At 33.6% G+C, this 22,379-nt stretch overlaps 1 protein-coding gene across 1 annotated transcript in view; it reads left to right on the top strand.

The window, feature by feature from the left end:
• Positions 1-22,379, top strand: part of ARMH3 (Armadillo-like helical domain-containing protein 3) — a 91,785-nt gene that overhangs the window by 60,972 nt on the left and 8,434 nt on the right. The window contains exons 11-19 of the mRNA XM_051216252.1: positions 5,247-5,627; positions 9,016-9,074; positions 12,047-12,112; positions 13,125-13,194; positions 15,554-15,614; positions 17,260-17,348; positions 19,409-19,491; positions 21,213-21,339; positions 22,252-22,330. Of these exons, the coding sequence (XP_051066822.1) occupies positions 5,247-5,627; positions 9,016-9,074; positions 12,047-12,112; positions 13,125-13,194; positions 15,554-15,614; positions 17,260-17,348; positions 19,409-19,491; positions 21,213-21,339; positions 22,252-22,330 (1,015 nt within the window). The remainder of the gene's footprint in view (positions 1-5,246; positions 5,628-9,015; positions 9,075-12,046; positions 12,113-13,124; positions 13,195-15,553; positions 15,615-17,259; positions 17,349-19,408; positions 19,492-21,212; positions 21,340-22,251; positions 22,331-22,379) is intronic.

The raw sequence follows: 22,379 nt of genomic DNA on the forward strand, positions 1-22,379 counted from the left end.
TTTTTTTAACCGATGATATAATAATAACTGAATCTTACAGGAAATTAATTGCACATCATTAAACGGAAGTATTATATGTAGGATCTAGTTCGGTTGAGAAATCAACATTTAACTCTGTTGACTAATAATAAGGTAGGGGTTTATGACCACTAGAGTTCATTCATACTATTATATGATTTGAATAATCATGTGGATTAGTTTATTACCTATAATTAGATCAAGCTACGTGAAATTTGTAACTTTCTCCAATTATATTTCAAAGCTGGTTAGAAATATTTATAAACAATTGTATTTTTGGGTAAGTAGTAATTCTCCGCAGTCGTGAGTCAGGTGTTAACTTTTAGAATTGATATAGGTTAGTAAGGCACAAGATTCTAGTAGTGGGCAGTTGTATTTGTTGCCTGGATTATTTAGAGACCATAATAAGTTACAGTTACTCATAATTATATCAACTACTTATCGTTTCTAATGCGCATCATGGTATTTCCGGAAACCTCTATACTGATTGCTGCTGCGATTCCCATAAAGAGGCTTTCTTCCTCGGATGTCTTGTCGCTAAGTGATTTCGTTTTGCGATGCTTATATTTTCAAAATAATAATAATGTAACTCATTTATCCGATACAGATTTATACACACTGCTTTAAGCTACATTGTATGAAAACTTGTGATACTATCCAGCTGATCAAACAATGGGAGTTGGAGTTGCATTAAACTTAAGATTTGTTCATTGGAATTTGAATAATTGAGCTACTAAACCACTGCTCCATTAAACAAATGAATCTATAATACATAGTAATTGACTGTTAGACATAACATGTTAACATACTTTTGTAGTTGTTATGTAATTAACTTATATAAAGCGAGATATTCATTACCGTATATTTTGGTTTTTCTGAAAAATATGGATTTGTGTTTACCTGTTATTGATATTCAGGGTGGAATTTTACCAGTATTGAGTGGATGCCTGTATATTATCTTTTGTTACAAGTGATTTATATTCCTATGTAGTGACTAGTAGTAGACGTCTATAATGCATATTTCGTTCTACTTACGACTCGTTAGCTAGACTCACCTGCACATAAATTTTAATGTTTACACCGTAAACCTAACTCGTTGCCTATCACTTCAAATGCCAAAGCGTTGTCAATTAAACTACCGAGTCACAAGAAACCATACTACATTGCATGTGCACTCAGCTAATGAGTCTCAATTAGGACGAAACCTGTACCCTAGATTCTACTACTGGTTCTTTGTTGGGAATGCTAGATCCCTATAACTCACCTGGTAAATGTCTCATTTTCGCAATTTCTTTTTGGGAATTCGAATTTAATTTTCACTTTCGTATCGTATCTCCCACCTTGCAAGACCTTAAATATCATTGGTTCGTTGTCTCTTTTAATATGCTCTTTTGTGTCGTTTCCCAAGGACATTTTCGTGCCGTATATATACCCCTGAGTTGTGTTTGTTTTTGTTGTTTTTGCTTCTGGCTGCTTGTGGAATATATTTTTCTTCTGATCTGAACTTCCCCATCTGGGACGCATCTTAATAGTAAGGTTATGTGGTCATTGTGTCGTTGGGTCTTCGTTCCGTTCACAGATTTCACAGATATTGTAATCTCTTCAAACATAGCATTATTATCCGAAAATACGCAAGAAATCTCGCTTAATATTTTTTTCATCTTCAATATTCTATCTTATCAGTTTAAATACAAAATTACTTTTCAGTTTATTGTTACAATAATTATATTCATTGAGTATTAGAGTGATTTAAAATACATAGAAATTAATTGTATGTACTCTGTATAACTTTCTCTATACATCATTGTATTTCGTTTATTCTGTTCTTGCTTTTGTCCTCGTTACAATTTTTCAATCATTTCCACATTCTATTGTAAACTACAGATAAACCTTTATTTTTCTTTTAAATAACATGTATATATATACGTTACCATGGTTGTAAAAGCTCACCTGAGGAACAGTAACATTCAAATTTCTTATACAAAAACCTGTTTAAAATGATACAGCATATTGAATGCTTTCTGGAAAATGTTTATTGATTGTTGACATAATATTCAAATTATTGTTAATTGGATGGTATTTAATTAAATGAAATGAAATTGTGTGTTTGTAGCAATTTTAGGTGGTTAGACTAGTTATTATCTTAATTGTTATAGTACTTAATTGTATAGTGGAAATGTAGCACTATTCAGTTGATTAAACCTCATTACTTTATGCCTAGCTGTTTTGTTTTGGAAGGGGCTGTACAATTAGTTTATATATATACTTGGGTATAAGTGACTATCTAAGTATGAGGATGAATGATAGATACTAACTAGTTGACCAAACCAAAGTAGCTAAAGTGGAGTTCGAATCAAGAACTTAGTGGCTAAAAGCAAAACGTCTTAACCACTAAGCCTTCATAAAAGTTTTCAGTTAAAAAGATATCAGCGAGATACTCAGTAATTTCTGTGTTTTTGAAATAGAAAGAAATTGTCAGTTATCTGCTGGAAAATTCGACCAAACCCCCATTCTGATAATAATTATGTACGTTTTAGTGACTGACTTCAAGATGGATTTTCTGTAGTTCTTGTGAGTTGGAGTCCAACCTGTGTCGGGTAACGACAGGTATCCGCCCCAAACAATGGATGACTGGCTGCACAAGTCATGAATCGATTGAAGTTAGACATTAACACCACTGGATGCCGGATTAGTGGTCTAAAGGTTAGGCGTTCATGTGCGAGGTCGTAAATATACAGTGCTGAGGAGTTTCGTGCGGGGACGAAACAGACGTCCAGTTTCTCCATGTTTTCAATATTGGCCTAACATTGATTACTCCGTGAATTCAGCTGTTAAATTTACTACAATCTACACAACCCCCCATTCTTTTCAGAATAAAAAGAACACAAAGTTTGAGATGAATAATAAATAATGAAATGAGGAATTTCAGCGAAGCCAACAAGGGCATGCTTCTTTTTACCTCATCAATCATAATGTATATTCAGTTTTATAATTCTTTTAAATTCTAACCTTGCTTCAGATTATTCTGTTTCAAGATCTTGCAGGTTTTACTAAATCTTACTACAAAATGTGTGACCCAAAGACGAGTACAGAATTCTTTATTTTGTAAAAGCGTCACATTATTATTACCATTCTTCTTCTTATTATTATTATTGTTATTATTATCTCTGAATGTTTCCTGTATGCAATAAAATACTAGTCCAAAGATATATTTTATTTTGATATGTTTAATCCATAAAAATCGGATCTAAACCTCTGTATTGGGATCTCACTTATCTCAAATACATTTGTTCTTATCCTGCTTTTAATCACTTCAATATCTTTTAACTAAAAGAAAAACAATATTTAGTCTGGTCAAATAGTAGTAGTCTGTTGGTTTGGTTTGTGTTTTTCATATATTATAAGTAAAAAGAGGTAAACAAAAAGAAACCAAAACGCAAAACATAAATGACAATGAAAGAACATTCGAAAAGAACACAGCACAAAACAATAACGTCAAGATATAAGTCGATGTCTATATGCAATAGTTCAGTATTGCCTGGTTCTCATTAGTCGTCTAGATAGTTAGCCTACCATGTGAAATATCTTCACAATCTCATTAAATACGTTCATGTGAAACGCGTAGGGAAAACGTCTAACACTTAAGATCATTCAATAGGACTAATTAGTTGGAATGAAACCAATCAGTACTTTCACACTAAACATGCCAGCGAAATACTTAGATCCTCCATTTCCAATTAAAGCATCATCATTTGATTGATCAGTTATGGCCGGATATCTATATTTAAATATTCAAATTGATTGAAGAAATTCTTTATTTTAATTAGTTTCCCATCATAGTACTACATAACCGTATGTAGATTCACAATTAAAATAAGAGTTCTCTTTGCGACGAATTCATTTTCAAAGCTGTCCAATCACAAGTGATGATAAAACGTTTTTGCTAAACATGGTAATTGCGAAGTAGAATGAACAAAGGTTTGTAAATGTTATTTTTAATAAGGAAACAAATAATTTTATTATTAAGAGCTTGAATATTCATCATGAAGATGGATAAAGAAATTATAATTGGAAAAAGAAGGCTCAGAGTGGCACGAATAAATGTTGAACATTAGATAAATTGTAGTCAGGAGGATCATAAAAAAAACAGAAGCAAATCAGTTTGAGGTTCAAAGGTTTTTAGAAAAGAAGATGAAAGGAATTGTTGTGAAACGAGAAAAGAAAAGAAGCTTACGAGAGATTAAGACCATGGTAGAAGGAGAAGTTGTACAAGTTCTTTTTTGTACTCATAATTCTGGTTTTTCCGAATGCCTATCAAATGCTTCAAAAATGCTAAGAAGACGAAAACAAACTCCCTTTGCCAACTTTCCAATTACCTTGGAAGATGAACTTTAAAGATAGTTAATCACTTGAATAGAATACCTCAATATTTTGTACCAAAATATAGTAATTAATGGATTCAAAATTAAAACTAAATGCTCTATTGCTCAATCGATTAACTCTTTTCACTAGTTACGTAAAAAGATGTAATTTTGATTTAATTTTCATTTTAATATCCGTTGATTTAATTAGTAATTAAATTATTTTACTCTTTAATTCCTTACTAATCCGTATTGATTTTACTATACTTAATTGTAAAACTAAATTCTGAATGTTAGTGTAAATATTCATAATGAAGTACTAATTTAAAGTAACTCTTTGCTTAACATGTATTTCTAATGTCTCAGTAAAATATTTAATCAATCAGTCAGTAATAACGTAGAACTTCTTATGTACGTACATCAGTTCCAGTTGCCATACCATATTAGCCTAGAGATGCAGTTGTCGATTCAAATCCCGTAGTGGTAGAGATAGTAAGGGTATAAACAGTAATCGGAAAGATTAGGGTTTGAAAATGTTATTCAAGGAGTACAATGCAGTGAAATAAATTTGGAAAGAGGAGAATTCAGAAGATTAGAATTTGGGAGAACACAAAGAATTGATTCACCTACACCATTGCAAACGATTTCGAGCCATGTCATTCAAGGTCTCTAACCATCGGTTAGTCCACTTGTCAGTGATTTCATGGACTTGTGACATGTTTTGGTATGGCCGCCAGTGATGTTACTGTGATTTGATGAAATCTCTTCTTTTTTTAAACAGTAAAATTTAATTTCTCATAAACAACTCAATTTACCTCATGTTCATTATTTACAATGTTTTATATGTTCGTTTTTTTCATTTTACAGATTATAGAATTTTAAAAGCTATTAGTACTGAATCTATGGTTGGTTATTTGGATCCAAATTTAGTTTCACCGGGTAAAGCTGTTCCTGTATCCGCTATTACAACTAATACCACTATCAATACTACCAATAATAATAACGGTAGTAGTATTAACAGTAGATCTTCCAGCCCACAAAGTTTATCATCTTTAAATCATTCAACTAAAAGTGTCAATAGTAATCGGTTGAATACAATATCATCATTTAGTAATGGACAGTTTAATAGTAATAATAATAATAACCTCAATTTGGACATAGATTCACTGTATGCACCATCTATGGAACCGAGAAATTTATTGGCTGATTTATTAGAATATTGTTCTGTTGTAATGCAAGATGTTAAAAGTGAGTACTTATACTAATGATAGTATTTATCTTTTTTCGACCTAGGTTTCATACTAGTTTGGCACTTGTTAGTGCATGGCTTTCACTCAGTCTTGCGTGAACTGGTGATCTTTGAGGAATTCGAACTCATGTCACCCTGCTTTGGAGTTTATGAAATTACCACTTAGCTTTTAGGACATAGAGCAAACGGATTTGAGTCGTTCAGACCAGTGGCTACGTTTTAACGTGTTCGATAGTATTCGATCAACACCGAAAGGGTACACAAAAATGAAATTGATCACTTCATTTCTTTGAATACATTTGGCTATACCATGGAGAAATGGAAATGCTGTGCTAGAAATGTCTAAGGTTTTCGTTATACATATTCATTTTAACAAAGATTCATTCCAACTGAATTGTTATAGAAACAAGTATAGTAAATAATAAATAACCTTATTCATTCCTACTGTAAAATCCATCGAATTCAGAAGAGGAATTCAACGAATTCCGGGGAAGCAACAAAATAACGAAATCAAGCGCTCTTCACATCCAACCCGCAGCGATTAAATCCTGATACTTTTCAAGTGATCTACACAAAATGGCTGCTTACTTACTGGCGGAATTACAAAATGACTAGAATGGTTAAGAATAGAATAAATCAGGAATACAAATATGATTTCATGCATGTTGGTTGTTTGAATCCTCCCACTGTTGTTTAGGACTGCAATTGTTGTCTCTTTTGACATATATGCATCCTGTACGGATTGGTTCAATATTCCCGCTAAGTCACAACCATTTTAAGCAGAGCTAAATAGTGGCTATCAATGAAATCCAAGACGCTCGATCAGTCCTATTTGTGACCCGTCAGCTGCAATTACCAGCATTCTAGAGTTCCCACATGGCCACGCGTATATAGCCTCTGCCAGGGAAGTCCTACTCACTACCTTCTCGTGGTGGGGGTGTTGTTTACGAAAATGAGAGGACAAAAAGCGAATGTCCGGCGCTTTAACCGGATTCCAAACCAATGTTGCACATGGGCTCTAGTATCCTGCGGGAACAAATGGCGTATGAACCAATTGTTGGTCACCGGCTACCATGGGACTGCATCTCCTTACGATGCTCCACTGCCTTGTGGGTCAGACCTTCAGGTCGAAGGCTCGGGGAGTGGCCCCCTAAGAAAACCACCTGCTTCGGTTTGGGTTTACGGGCAGTATCACAGTCCTCACACATATCGAATGAGATTTGTGTGGCGCATATGTATTTAGTGCCTCCTTGTACCAATATCTATGTGTTATAATAAATAAATAATAAATATTATCGAGTACAGTATCAATAACTAACAAAGATAAAAGCGGGATTGCTAGTGAGAAGGTAAAAAATAATAACGTAACAGCGGAACAGATTTCTAATCCGTGATATGCGCATATAGAAAATTGGTGAGGTGTGAAATATTTTTAACATTCGTTTTTATATCGCTTATCTCCTCATCTGTCAATAAAATGTTATGATTTAGTGTTTCTTCCATATTTGAAACGACATTAGAGAATTTCAATATAAATTATATGCAAGCTGAAGAATATAAGTAGAGCAAGAACGAAGTTTGGTGAAAAATAATATGAATTCATTTTATTTCGTCAGATTCTCATCAGCTGCTTCCAACCTGTAACATTTAAAGATCAAAGTTATTACAGATATTGACATATTTATAAATGCGACAGTGATTAGTGATGAATATGTGTGTATCATGATGTAACTAAGATTTCAATAGAGTTAATACGACCATAAAATTTTTGCTACAGATAAATAAATAAAGTTTGGAAGGGAGAGTTCCAGAACATTGAAATAGTGATTGGAACTCGTAGAGTTCACAAACATTAGATGATTGCGTAATGAAGTAACCGAAAACAGATTAATGGTAATAAAGAAAGATATAAGTTGGAATCAGTCAATTATGAATTGACGAAAAGTGACAATGATATAATCATAAGATGGAAAAGAGTTTAAATAATAAGTGACGCAATAAAAATGATGTAATGTTATCAGGGCAAAGAAAGATTTATGAGTGGTTCTTTTTGAACTCATAGATCTGGTTTCAGACATTTGATCGCTATCGCTTTGGCGAATTGTGGAAGATTGGAGTTTGATTGTTTATTAATCACTTTAAAAGACTTCAGTGTGTCGACTTGATGTCCAGTATCAAGGAGATGTCTCGAGATGGCACTGCTGGATGCTTTTAATCGACTTGACCTTTCGACTTTTGGAATATGTTTTTTGAATCGGATGTAGGCCCTCCTGTCTGTTGTATCAATGTAACTGCTTTGGCAGATACATGTGATTCATGTCTAATCACCTTCGTAGTTATTATAAGTATGTCAATACCTGTGATAACTTTGAGTTTAAATATTATAGGTTGTAAGTAGTTGATGAGAACCCAACGAACTAAGATGAGTTCATATTATTCTGCACCAATCTTCATTTTTGCTCTCTTGCTTTCGCTACCCATCACTGTTGACGATCATTGCGTAGGCTTCTTGTCAGCTTGCGCTTAAGCTGACTCCGCTCTTCGTTACGTTCAGATCCAGATTGAATGAGTTTTCGAGCATCTATCAGTGCGGTAGATGCTTCTGAGATCCAGTGTTGCTCCCTAACCTTACGGTTTACTGTACTAGCAGGTATCACAGCTGTTTCCACAGCTTTTCGGATATCATTCCATGTTGCCTCGGGGTGGGCATCACCTATATGGCTGCCTAACTGTTTTCCTAGTTGTTCCTGAAATATACTCTTAACTTGACTATCATTAAATAGGACCCTAACAGGTTTCCTTGCAGCGTCTTTGTTACATCCAGTAAGACGCAGACAAATACGCGCTCGCACTAGAGCATGATGTGAATCTAAGCATGTGCTCCAGAATGAGCGACAGTTTTCTTTCGAGCCCCTCCGTCGGTGGCTGATAGCGATGTGACCTATTTGGGTCCAACGTTGGGACGAATTAGGGGGTCACCATGTTAAAAGATGTTTTTTCTTATGCCTAAAGATAGTATTTGCAAGAAACAGGCGGTTATCTGAGCATAGTTGCATCAGACGGTCGCCATTATCTGTTCTTTGAGCCACGACACCATAAGATCCACCTAGGTGTCTTTCTCTTTCGCTTAGTTTACCTACTTGAGCATTAAAGTCACTGGCCATTATTACTACATCAGAGCGCCGAGCTTTTAGGAGAAGGTCGGAAAGCTTTCTCAAGACTTTAAGAGCTTGAAACATGACTTTCAAATTACTGTTTTTATTGTCTGGTTATTTTAATAAAGAATAACTTGTTCATGAGCATTCTTTTTTCAGTCGTGTTTTCTTCTTTGTTGTTATTTTCTTATCATTGAATGTTGAATTTTTAAATTCTTTTTTCTTTTTTTAGCTCCGGAATCACTAAACAGTTGTCATCTTTGCTTAATTATTCTTTGCTGTATAACTCAGGTATGACTGAGTAACCTGAATTTATTAGTTCTTTTATTGTTGATCTTACAAGTGATTTTTATAAATTATTTTAACTTTCATCGATACTGGATGGTGTAGGAATGGATTGGAAAATATTTAGGAGTGTAGACAAACCAAGGTGCTCCATTAGTCGCCAAGTCATTGATTATTGGTCTGACCTTTGTTTGTGTAGTCAAGATCCATGTAATTGTTAAGACCGATGATTGGAGTTATTGTGGTTGCGAATCGGTCATAGTTATGCAGATACATGCACTCTTATTTTCGTATAAATCTCAAGTTTGAATATTGTCTTTTTTATACTTTTTATCCCCTTATCTCATTCTCCCATATTCTGTGTTTAGTTTTGCTGTGACTAATTATCGCAACTAACTTTATATTTGTTTTATTAATATAATTACACTGTGGTGAAATAATATTGCTACTTTGGATGATGCACATGTGTACTAGGCTCTACACGGACTATGATCAACTGATTTGAGCTATGAACTAGGTCAGGAGACAAGGAAATCGTTTGTCGGAATACACAGTGGGATTCGATAGCTGTTGAAGGTGTGTTTATGTAACTAACATTTCTTGTCCCACATATTCTAAAATGATATTTCTAACTGAGGAACTTGGAAAACAATATGGTTTAGTACTTATTGTTTTCTCGATTTAATATCAGAATGTATGACCCTAAAGAGTGAATCTTTCATGCTAGTCACCCTATGTTGAATTAACCCTGTATTTATTAAACCATATCACAAATACTGGAAAATCATGAGGCATGTGGAGAATACTATTATCAAGGACGATATTTAGTAACCCATTCTTTTTGTCTGTGAAAAAGTAACGCCTCTCGGAGTGATGATTTTCCATTACACGGCAGTACATTCAACATATTGATCTTTGGGATTTACTTTGATCTTATTGTTCTCCAATAAACTTACCTACTTTCGTATGAATCTAATAACCATGTACTCTAGCTAATTTACCTTGTTTGAGTCATCACTATAGACTAACATGCCTATTAATTTAAAGTGACAGCTCCAGTCGCTTACTTCTTAACATGATCTCAATCAAAAACTTAATAATCTTCACAACCCCTATACTAGTAATCAACATGTGCTCACTAGCGACTAGCTTCGTGAGGGAATTCTCGGAGTTCTAGTGAGAAGCCGTGACCAGTGGAGATAATCCTTGTCGGGTAGAGACAGGTATCTACCTCAGTACAACGGAAGTTGGTCGCGCAATTTCGTGGATTGGTTGATATTAGAAACTATCACCGTTGGATGCCGGCTCAGTGGTCCAGTTGGTTAAGCGTTCGCACGCGAGACCGAAGGCCCTGGGTTCGAATCCCGCCAGCGGAATCCTGGATGTGCACTGCTGAGGAGCCCCACAATAGGATGAAGCGGCTGTCCAGTGCTTCCAGGTTTTCAATTGTGGTGGTCTAACACCAATCGGTTCATGATCTCAATCAAAAAATTAAAGTAGTTGTAAAGCTATGTTTGAATCGAGTTAAGAAAGAAATCAGTTAAATCTATGAGCACTACACTGATGTGTGATCTGTTACATAACACCGAGTAAATTTTAAGAATCTACACATAACGTAATCATCATTAATTACTTCATTGTTTCTCACTTTTATAAAATTATATTAAAATACATAAATGTATACATTGTTTAGGGTAGTAATATTGAGCCTTTAAACTGTACAGAATTCATTATATTTATTCTTCATTGTTTTTGAACTATAAGTATTCATTACTAGAACATTCATAATACTTGTCTCATAAAAAAAAGAAAACAACGTTGATATTCTGAAAAGCACTGCTGATAATGATGACCTGCTGTTAGTAACATTGTTTTAAAACATACTGAGTTACATGATTGTCTATTATGTAGGCTAGTTGAATTCTCCATTTCAAACATAATTGCTATGATTATGAAATATTTTACCATAACATGGATGAAGATTCTTATCGCTTTTCAAGATTTGTACTCCATACAATGGAGATCTAGTTACATCTTTCTATTTTACTCTTTAAACTTTTATCTACATAGATTTTGCTCTTCGAATGGATTAGATCAAGAATGCATTGTATGTATGATAAATAACTAAACTTGAATATAATTATCACCAGTCAGTTGCTTAAAATAATATCTTAAATATCTCTCTTCAATTATGTGGTCATAAGTTGATCAGAATATACACCTTCGAGATTACTGACAGTTTTCAAAGTATTGAAGTTGAAGTAAGAAATAAATGAAAAATGAGAAAAGATTAAAGAAGCAGTTCAAAAGTAGACATCGTAAATGTTAGAACTTCATGATCTTATAATCTGACTAATTAAGTGAAAAAATTTGTTTTTCTTTTCTTTTCCTATCAATACAAAACAGAACAAAATTTTTATATTAGGATAAATTCGATTTTGATAAATAGATCATAACCATAGTACATGTAATTTGGTTAGTGGTAGTTGGCAGGAAATTTTGAACCCAGGTTTTTTGCTAGTTGGCACTCATCAATAAAGCATATCTACAATCTGAAAGGAACTGGTCCTCGCTGGTGAATTCGAATCTAGATCACCCAGTTTTACAGTTTGAGACGTTACCACAGACTTTTTGTATCCACAACCGACACTCTACACCCTACGAGATATTAACAGTAATTGAGTATTGCTTAATACCATCTTCATCTAGTTCTTTGCACCAATTAAATTCTGTCGTTCAATTTTCTCTTTGAACCATGTTGAAATTACTCTGTCGTCTAGATACATGTCAAATAAATCTGGGTTTAGTATTTTTTTGATTCCTTCCATTATATAACTGCGTTAATGTGATTTTTCAAATTTTAACCAGAGAATTACACAACATCACTTATTTTTCGTAGAAAATTGTTTGTATGCGTACATTTAATAAATATGGGAGTGATAAACCAATTTCGTTCGTCGTTTTGTAATTTCCTATAGAATCAATTGGCTTGTCCCTTATTGCATGATATGCAAACCAGTTTTAAAGTTAGAATACATAAATCTGTGAGTTAATAGCTTGTATATCATTTTCATGTGTTGTTTTATTGCATTGCTTTTATTTACAATTTATCCCTGTGGTAAAAATTTATTAGAATACAAGATTTGTAACTAACATTAGAATCCAAGGCTCACGTTTCGTCGTCCTGTGTGGGACTCATCAGCTTGGTGTACTTGCTCGCATCTCAGTGTTCATGTTTACACTGGGCTGGGAAAAGTGGCAATCAGTGTTTTGCCAGGATATCATGAAGACATCGGGTATTTGTGGTCGCTATGATAGTTCGCTGCGTTTCTTGGTATTACATATTTTGGCATGAACGTTACGCGGGGCGTCGTGAGATTTGGGAGTTTACTTGGTCCAAGAACTACGTTCAGATGGGGAGTTAGTACCATTGAATCGGTTTTCTTGAGGTCTTCAACTATAACCCTGTGCGTGATAGCTCGCAGCCCAATTATACCTGTAAATGTCCATTTCACTTCAGGTTAACCAACCGGGGAGTTGAGTCATGAGGCTTAGAGGACTGGGGTCATAGTTGCAACGTCGTTGGATTTCTTCACTTTAACATTGAGAGTACTGGATTGGAAGCACAATAAGTCAAATACAATCAGTTAACACCGCAACCCTTTATGTTAATTAGATGATCGAATTTTCCTGTTTCGTATCATTTCTGAGTTAGTCTTAGCTTTCCAGACCACGAAATTACAGCTTAAAGTACCTAGTTTACTTCAGGCTGAACATTAATCAGGTGTGACCGCATTATGCGTTGTCAGTGTTCAAAGCAGTATGCACTTTGGATTAATTTACACATTTAGCTGCACTTTTCATCAACAGCACATAGTTGAACACCAATAATCCCACACATCGGTTTCAAGAAGGCATAGAATTTATGTGTAACACTCCAGTTTGTGGTATTTACCGCTAAGCTAGCCTACATGCAGTCCAGCACGAAATAAGGTCCATGTCTATTTTCTGCAAATCTGTCTTGAGTGTATTTCTTCTTTTTTCATTTCTCAATAGCGTTCACGTAAATCTGATCCGAAAAGCTACAATGCATTTACAAGTCGTCCGATTGCTATGGTTATTTTAGGTTGGTTTGTATTTTCTACTTCTTTTTCTTGACATATTGTTTTGTCATTTTATAATCTTTAGTACTTTTAGCTAAATTAAATGTTGTACTAACTGAAATGCTCTCTTCTATGGTTGAAGTCAATTCATGTTGTAGGTATTAATTATTTCAAAGAGATTGTTTTAACTGACTGTTAACTTTTGATGGGTTGTCACTATGGTTGTCTGAGTGTAAAATTGTATAATATTCCATCCGGTGCTAAGGCAATGGAGCATAAAACGTTGTCTGAAAATATAGACTTGGTAAGAAAGTAATTTACTTGTCTACGACTCATAATAATGGCAAAACCGGTCTCTAAACTAACGTTTACCTTAAAACCCATGAATTGACATAGTGAATTCATTGTTACGCTTCTTGTACCGTACAAATAAAAGTGAGTTTTATCTTGATTGAATAACCTCTGCGTAATTCAATATCATTTTATACTACTCTTTGATATAGATCAAACTGAATTTTACACAGTTTTTAAGTTGTTCTCCGTATTTTCAAAATTTTATCAAGATATAACAAATTCCACATGGTTGAAATCATGAGTCAATTGAAGCTAGACCACCATGGGGAACCTGGAAGCACTGGACGGCCGTTCCGTCCTAGTATCGGACTCCTCAGCAGTGCGCATCCACAACCCCGCACCCCGCGGGACTCGAACCTAGGACCTACTGGTTTCGCGCGTGAGCACTTAACCATTAGACCACTGAGCCGGCATCCAACAGTGTTAATGTCTAACTTCAGCCAATCCACGAAGTTGCGCCACCGTACACCATTGTCTTCAGTCAGCTGATATCTCACAGCAGACCTGGTTGAACTCCACTGGTAACGGCTTCTCACTAGAACTCCAAGAGTATCTCCTGAAACCAGTCACTAGTGAGCAGTTGATTATTATCAGAATGGGTTTTGTGGAGATTTTTAGAAATTTCCATGGTGGTCTAGCTTCAATTGACTTATGATTTCAAACTGTGAAACTTCTAAAAATCTCCACAAAACCCATTATGATATAACGAATTGTAGTGTTTTCGAGTCGTTTCTCTTATGTAGAGTTATTTTCACTAGTCACGATAGTCTAGTCAGTTATATATGATAGTCGAAATTCGACAAGGTTGTGTAATATCCTTATTGACTTAAGCAGTTTGTCCGAATGTTGAATTGTCGCAATTTGATGATGGCTGAATTAGAATTTGTTGGAAACGACGATTAAAGGCAATCACATTAATGCAGTGTCATTACACGTAGTTAATAATTGATATCCTGTAATTTGTAGTAAGAAGCGTGAATGTGTGAAACTTAACTAACATTGCTTTTTGTACTACTTTTTGGTAGTTTATAGTTTCATAACCAGAACTTCTTATAATGTATATTCTGGACTTTGACTGATTTATTTGAAGCGGTTTTTGTAAAGACTGGTTTAATTTGTAAGTTGCATTCGTTACAGATTAATCTCAAATGAGATACAATTGAAAGCCAGAGATCACTGAACAACTATTTCATCATGATATGGAACTCTTTACGCGTGCGTACGCACGACTTCACTGGGGATCTAACCCAGTATTTTCAAATCTGATGGCAAATGCTCAAGCTCTAGAACTACAACATCAACGTCCGGTCGTGTTCTTGTATTCTACTAATGTCTGTCGATATCAGTAGTATGCAACACTAATCAAAAGTGGAATGCCTGGCATTAGGAAGCTAGGATAATCCAGTTGAAGAAAACAGAAAGGGAAATAGAAAGGAATTGTGAGGTGGACGAATCATACAGAATATGAAGGACAGTTGATGGGATATTTGCAAATGAAGTATATAATGTATGGTTCTCATATCTTATGAAGATGTTCTGTAATCTTGTATTAAACAATAAATTGGTTGTCCCCGCCTCGAGTGTTCGTTCACAACAGTGCGATTTGAATTTTCATTCTACCACAACGGCCATTCAATGCCTTTGGTGAAAATTGCTTCACCTCCAGCATATACGTAATCTATTAATCATAAGTAGTTCTCATTGTTACTTCAAATGAGATCAATCCGTGACAAATACTACCTTTTATTGATATAGCTGATTTAACCAGTCCTTGACCTAAAAATCGGTTTATCATGAATCGTAGAGTTCGACTTTTCACCCTACCTTATATTGAAATTACTATTTATCCGTGATGAATGATTATACATTGATTGATAAAAATGAAACTATTAATAATGGAAATTTATAGGATAAAAATCATTTTATAATTTCAATCAAATTAACTTAGTATTATCATAAGCTTACTACACTGTATGTTTTCCGGTTTTTGATTACGTCTATGTTTATTTATCTACTTTTCCAATTTAGACTTGATGATAGAATTTGCTCATGGACATTTGATGAAGAAACTTCCACATCGTTTATATAAGTATGTGAATTATTCATTTTACTATGAACAACTAAATATAATCATATTCTTTGTCGTAGTCTGATTTCTACTGTGAAAGTATTGAACTCCTGAGAGTATTGAACATATGTTTAATCTTAGTATGAAACGTCTTAACAGTGCTAAAGCACAATTCTGCTACCAATCGAACCTAAGATCTTCAGGCTTCACAATAAATAACATATGACTCTCAATGCACTAAGTTGAAAGCAAGTAATTTACATCTTTTCGCGGTATTACACACATAATTATTCTACCATCTAGGACAACTGTTATGTCCCATGAACCTGTTAATATATCACGTGATTGAATCGCCAATAGAACACCTGTTTATATGACCTTGGTACTGTGCCAGACCAATGACGCATGAACCAGTACGAGCAGCCTAGAGTCAACTCTGAATTCTTGTTGGTCCTCTGTGTATCAACTTCTTGACTAGCCCACCCCATCCAGTCCAGTACATAAATATCAGCCTCCGCTGTGTTAATCGTATATTTTAGACATACTTCGTTTATATACAAGCAGACCAGACTGTATCACACCATAAAGTAGAAAATAACAATTATACAAGATCAGGCAAGACGTGGCTGAGTGTGAGATACTGTAACTGATAATTTGGGAATAAGTTAAGAGTAGTAAATCATATAACAATAGTCAATAGATCAAATGGAAGCTTATAATAAAAGGAATATATATATATAGGGGTATAATCTAACTACTTAATAATTATCCAGTAAGAAAATGTGCAATAATACTCCATAAATAATTCGGATATAACAAACTTCTGTTTTTATGAGCGTTGTAACTGTAAAATTGACCCAGTTGAGACTTTTGTAGCTGGACAACGAACTGCTATATTTGGGGAGTCGTCGCGGTTATGTATGTATCAACTCCGATGGATCCTCAGTCTTATTGCTTTTACTTGACATTTGGGAACCACTGCTATTCCTTGATCCTATTGCTTTTACTGGAAAACGGGAACTACTTCAACTTCCACAACTTAAAGTGAGAACACGAAAGACTGGCTCAGTGAAAATTTGTTGAATGAAAAACATGACGACAAACATATCCCAAATCACATCATTTTTAGACTGCAATATGATCATTTATACTCCGAATTACACGCAGACGTTATGGTACTAATACGTAGACAGAATTCAGAGTTACTTTAAAATCACACAATAATTATGGTCCACCTGAATTAATACAGAGAATAAACAAGTCACACCGACTGACACTACTCACTTGTCGTATAAAACAAATTTTATACTGAATTGATCGATTGACCACAAAACGTTACTGTTATTGAATTTCATAATGAATTGATATTGGAAGAATTGACCTAAACAATATCATCTTATCCCGTCATCTCAATGAGTAACGTCTCTGTAGGCATTTGTCCCTAGTATCATATATCTATTTATATTTATGATTTCTTCTCTGTGAAGACTTAGATTTCATATTAAACTGAACTAGTTTTATATGGGAAATAATGATATGATGATATACTTGGAATGTAACTGGTTAATTCATGGCTAATAACAACTCTTTTATTTTCCTTTTTCCTCTTCATTATAAACTTAATCTATTGTCATGCCCTCCGCTTCTAAATATCTATTCTTCTTAGACTTTGTTTAATCGTATGTCAAAATTTACTATGTTATCAGAAAATGCATAAAATTCGTTTGGAATTCGACTGGAAATCATTATGGACAGGTTAGATACCTTTTTTTCTGTTATTGTTGTTATCGTTCCTTTAAAAATATTTTTTCTTTCTTAAATTTTTCTATAATAGTTTTTTTTGGCCTGTACATTTAGAAATTGACAGAACAGACTCATAGCTTCATAATTATCATAGATTTAGCTTTGCCTATTTACACTACTTGGTTATGGAAGTACACATGATTGTCGTAATCAATGACTGAAAATCTTGAATGACATGGATTGAAATAAGTAACCATGATACAAATGTATTCACTCTTTTTTAAAATACATTTCTTTTTTAGACGAGACTATAATTTATGAACGAACCAATCAGGTATGAGATAAGATGTCTTGGATTTTGGCCCGAAATTCACTCATCCATTTGGCTAAATAGAGTCTTGGCATTATAACTGATGTCAGTTCGTAATGAAAACCCTAAATCTAATTCCTAACCTTAATCATCAACTGTAAATCATAATTGGAATTCCTCACACTAATTTATAACTGTCATTTAGTTCTAGTTATCAGGTAGACCCTCTCAAGATCAGTCTAGCGTCACTCAAAGGTCGTCCATAAATTTTGGTCTCACTCCTTTGTATTACTTGTTTAATCTCTTCTTCTTTTGTTGCTTTTACCACTACTATTTCTTTTATTATTACGTTTTTAATCAATCCACATTTGTATCAAATCCTTATGAAGAGATGCCTATAAACACTGTCTGATGTCTTTTATCATTTTAAACAATTTAATAATATAAGTATTATTTCGATTGAATTATTCAATATTGGACAGTGTAATGGAATACTAATTCTAATTTTTTTTTCATATGTATCGACTAATTCGCGTTCTAATTTTGTTAAGGCGTCTACATATCACCTTTTTACTCTCAGTTTATATTGTTCATCTGGGTAGTTAATTTCCATTGATAATAAGTTACAGTTACTATGATGTTCAAGCGATGAAAATTGGATCATATCTATCTTACTCCAGTTTTAATACATCACAAAGTTCATTGTAATGTTAACAACTAATATTTCGTAAGAAAAATTTTATAGCTTCAAATACTCTGTATTGAACAAAATGCTTCAGACCAATTGTCACTATCTTTATGGATTGATGTCAAGTTTTTGATTTTGACCGAGTCTAACTTTCTTCTAATCTTCTCCTTATCTAGCTAACATCAAGCGTCTAGTCACATAGTTATTCACCTTACGTCAAATTAAGACTAATAAATGTTTTAGGATAAAATGTAAACCATTTCATTTTGTATCCTACTCTAAATCTTACTATACTTGGTAATCCTCATCTTGTTATTAGTTACGTTAAAAACATAACTCATAAACTTCATATATAAATATTTTGGGCAAATTATTTTATTTTCAAGGCTCACTACTGTAGTTAACGAGACCTCAGGTGAGGATAACCAACTTATTTTTATATGCACAACTAAAGAATGTCTTCGTAAAATACGAAAACCACACATTAAATACTTTGTTTGCATATCTTTCATCAATTATCTCTTACAAACTTTATTGTTCCTTCATTCCTGTTATTACAATTACTCTCTGTTTACCTTCCTGTTTTCTTCAATTCGATCTTCTCAACCTTCTTCTGCCAGGCACTCCACTTCTGATTGGTGTTACATCTTATATATGCCTATCAACATAAGTAGTATACACCACATTACTACTAAAGCTTCCTTTTATAAATTTGTGTTGATTAAAATTGTACAACTACTACACCAGCCTACTTAAAAATTATTATTAATGTTAAAAGATAATCATCTCGTGTATACAACTCTAAACTTATATTGTTAATTTCTTCGTTCAATAATATAACTTAAATGCTATTCTACTGCATGTGGTCAATTAAATACGACTACTGCTAAAACCGAATTTAATGGTGCAAGACTCGAACTTATAACTTAATGCTATATCGTTCATGTATGCGCACAAATCCATACACACGTTTACGTAACTTTATGAATAAATATGAATAACTGTTAAAAAGAGTATCAAATCAATAACTGAAACCTTCCTTTTCTTTTCTTTTCTCCTCGTTTACGTTATTAGTTATTTTAAGTTTACTCAAATTTGTCCTCAACTTGGATTGCAGTAATTTACAATTGCTTGATGCTTTGAAATTAATGGAAAAGGTATGATATAATCTAGTTATTGATTTTATGTTTGTAGAATTCTTGATTCTATTTACCTGGTTGTTATCAGAACTACTCTCTTTTTTGTTGAAAAGAAAAAGAAATTTATTTTTAGTATAGGAGGTTTATGAATGTTGCTCAATTTAAAACAGATAACGTTAGTGAATAATGAATGATGATTATTCGCTAACGCTGATGAAACCCATAATAAGATGAAACAGTTATCGTCTGCTCCTCGAATTTTAGTATTTACTTTAGTAAGATCAGTCCTTGATATAGATTATTCTCAAAGAAATTTTTTATGTCACATTTGTTAAATATAGAAAAGATGTCCTCTTCTCTCTTATGAAAATCAATATTAATGTTTTGTAGCGATTTTTTAAGTAATTGGTTAGACATTAAATTCCATATAAATATTCTTGAAATCCTCAATAAAATAGTTTGTTCCAGTGCCTCCTTATTCCCGTTTATGGTCTAGCCAAGATTAGTCAGTGATTCGATGTTCAAAGAGTCCTACCACTATGCTAATATACTAATTTTGTGTTCACTAGTGACTAGTTTCAGAATGGGATTCCTATGGTTCTAGTGAGAAACCTTGGCTAATTGAGTCCAACCATATCAGATGTAAGATAGTTAACCATCAAAGTTAGTCGCTCAATATTGCGAGCTAATTAAAGCTAACAAGCACATTATTGGATCCCAGCTCAATTGTATAAAGCATACGTATTCCTACGAAAGATCAAAGGTCTTGAGTTCGATCCTCTATGGTGAAGTCGTTGATGGATATTTTTGTGAAGTCCCATACTACGACTAAAATGGCTATCCATCTCGCTTCCTGTTTCTTAATAATGGTCTAGTCAAAATCACTTCATCATGTAAACTCCAAGAATTTTATAGTTTCTGCAAAATCCCTTAAACTAATATATTTTTTCTACTACAAACTCATCCACCAAGAGCATTCGTTATTATAAACAAACATTTTACTAATAAATATTAGACTATTAATTTGTAGGTTTTATTATTTGTTAAGTTATCAATAGTATTAAGAGAGCATAATCATTGTTTATCAAAAGGTTGTTTACTCTAATAGTTATTATTTTTAGAACCTTGATAATCTGTTTGTAACAAAGTTCAATACATATTTAGTTTTAATCTCACAAATGAATGTTGATTAGCTAACTGTTTTATGAAAATACTATTCTTAAAAGTGCACTTCTTGGTAAACATCGTTATCGTTGCACACACCACAATATCACTAATAACTCAGTAAATACTTTTTTCTTATATTTCATGTTAAGTAATCTTTATGCATTCTATGTGCAGTTTATTTTAGATTTCTAAAACAGTGATTTGTTTATCGTCTCCAATTATCGTTAAATTAGGTTGTTGCTTAAAGTATCTCCTAACGTTACTCCACTACCTTATGGATTAGACCTTCAGATCAAATGCCCAGGGTATGGCCTCCTAACAAAACCACCTGCATCGGTTCAGGCGCCCGGACCGTATTTTACCCGTCTTTGAAATCGAAAGACGAAGTGTGGCGCGTCTGTATTTGTTGCCAATGTTTATGTGTTTAAATAATAAATAGAATTAAATAAAAGTATAGTTACTGAATAAGTTACATATATCAAGTTGGTAGATATTATCTTCCATTCATTCACTTTCTAGTTTTCGTGATATTTTTATTTTCCTTTATCTTCCTTTTATATTTAATCATCTAGTCACTTCAAATATTCAACTTTTTCATTCTTCATGGTGATAAATTTCTTCAATCGCCTGACGTTTATGATAACTTATACTATGAATTAATACGTATGCATTTACTTGTTGAGAATCTTTATGAGTATTGTAAGTTTGAACAGTTTTTTGTACATCATGTGCTTATACTGATTATTATTATCAATATTATCATAAACAACCAATCTGTGTTATTGTTCATTTGAGCTAGAGTCAAAGAGGTTTATGGAGATCGTATTATGTAAACAGTTTAATTCACGAGTTCAATATGTATCGGTTGTGTGATAGTTATCCTTCTCAGACCATGATTGAAGGGTTGCGCAAGATCATGAACCGATTGAAGTTAGATATTAACACCACCGGATGCCGGCTCAACGGTCTACAGTCTAAGCGCTCGCGCGCAAGACCGAAGGTCTTTGATTCGGACCCCACGAGTGGGATCACAAATGCTCACTGCTGAGAAGTCCCATACTAAGACGAAGCTGCCGTTCATTAATTCCAGGTTTTCAATTGTGGTCTAGCCTAGATCGTCAAGTGAATTCCGATTGCTGGGCCAATTGTATGGTTTTTAATTTAGGAATGTTTCTCAAGATTGTGCGGTTCCATTTACATCAGCATAATTCACTTAATCTATAAATAGACTTTAGCATAGCCCTTTAACACACTAATATTGAACTTGGATATATACTACTCATGCATTAGAAATATTCGTGTAAATCTTTTTTATGACGAACATTAATATCAGAATAAAACTCATTCACCATCTGAATATTGATAACAATTATTATTACTACCACTATTACACGTTTACCTATGACTGGCTTCTAAAGACTTGGAAGCTCCAGTAGGATGTCGCAACCGTTAGAGTTAAGTCGTTCCGAAAATAATATGAGCTACCTACACGTGTCTCATCTTATTAACTGTTTAAATAAGTATGATGAATGTTAGTTATAGATTTAATCACAATTAAATGAGTATCATTTTTTCCTCCCACTCTCATATTCTTTTTTCATGTGTATATAGCTCTTCAACATTCAACTAGTACTGTCATAGAAATTAAAGATGCTGCATCCTGTGTTGTACTTCAATTAAGCACTCTACGGTATGTGTTATGTAAAATATTTACTAAATTAGTTAGTTGTTAATGATTT

The sequence above is a fragment of the Schistosoma haematobium genome, chromosome 4 (assembly GCF_000699445.3).
Source record: "Schistosoma haematobium chromosome 4, whole genome shotgun sequence".
Classification (NCBI taxonomy): Eukaryota; Metazoa; Platyhelminthes; class Trematoda; order Strigeidida; family Schistosomatidae; genus Schistosoma; species Schistosoma haematobium.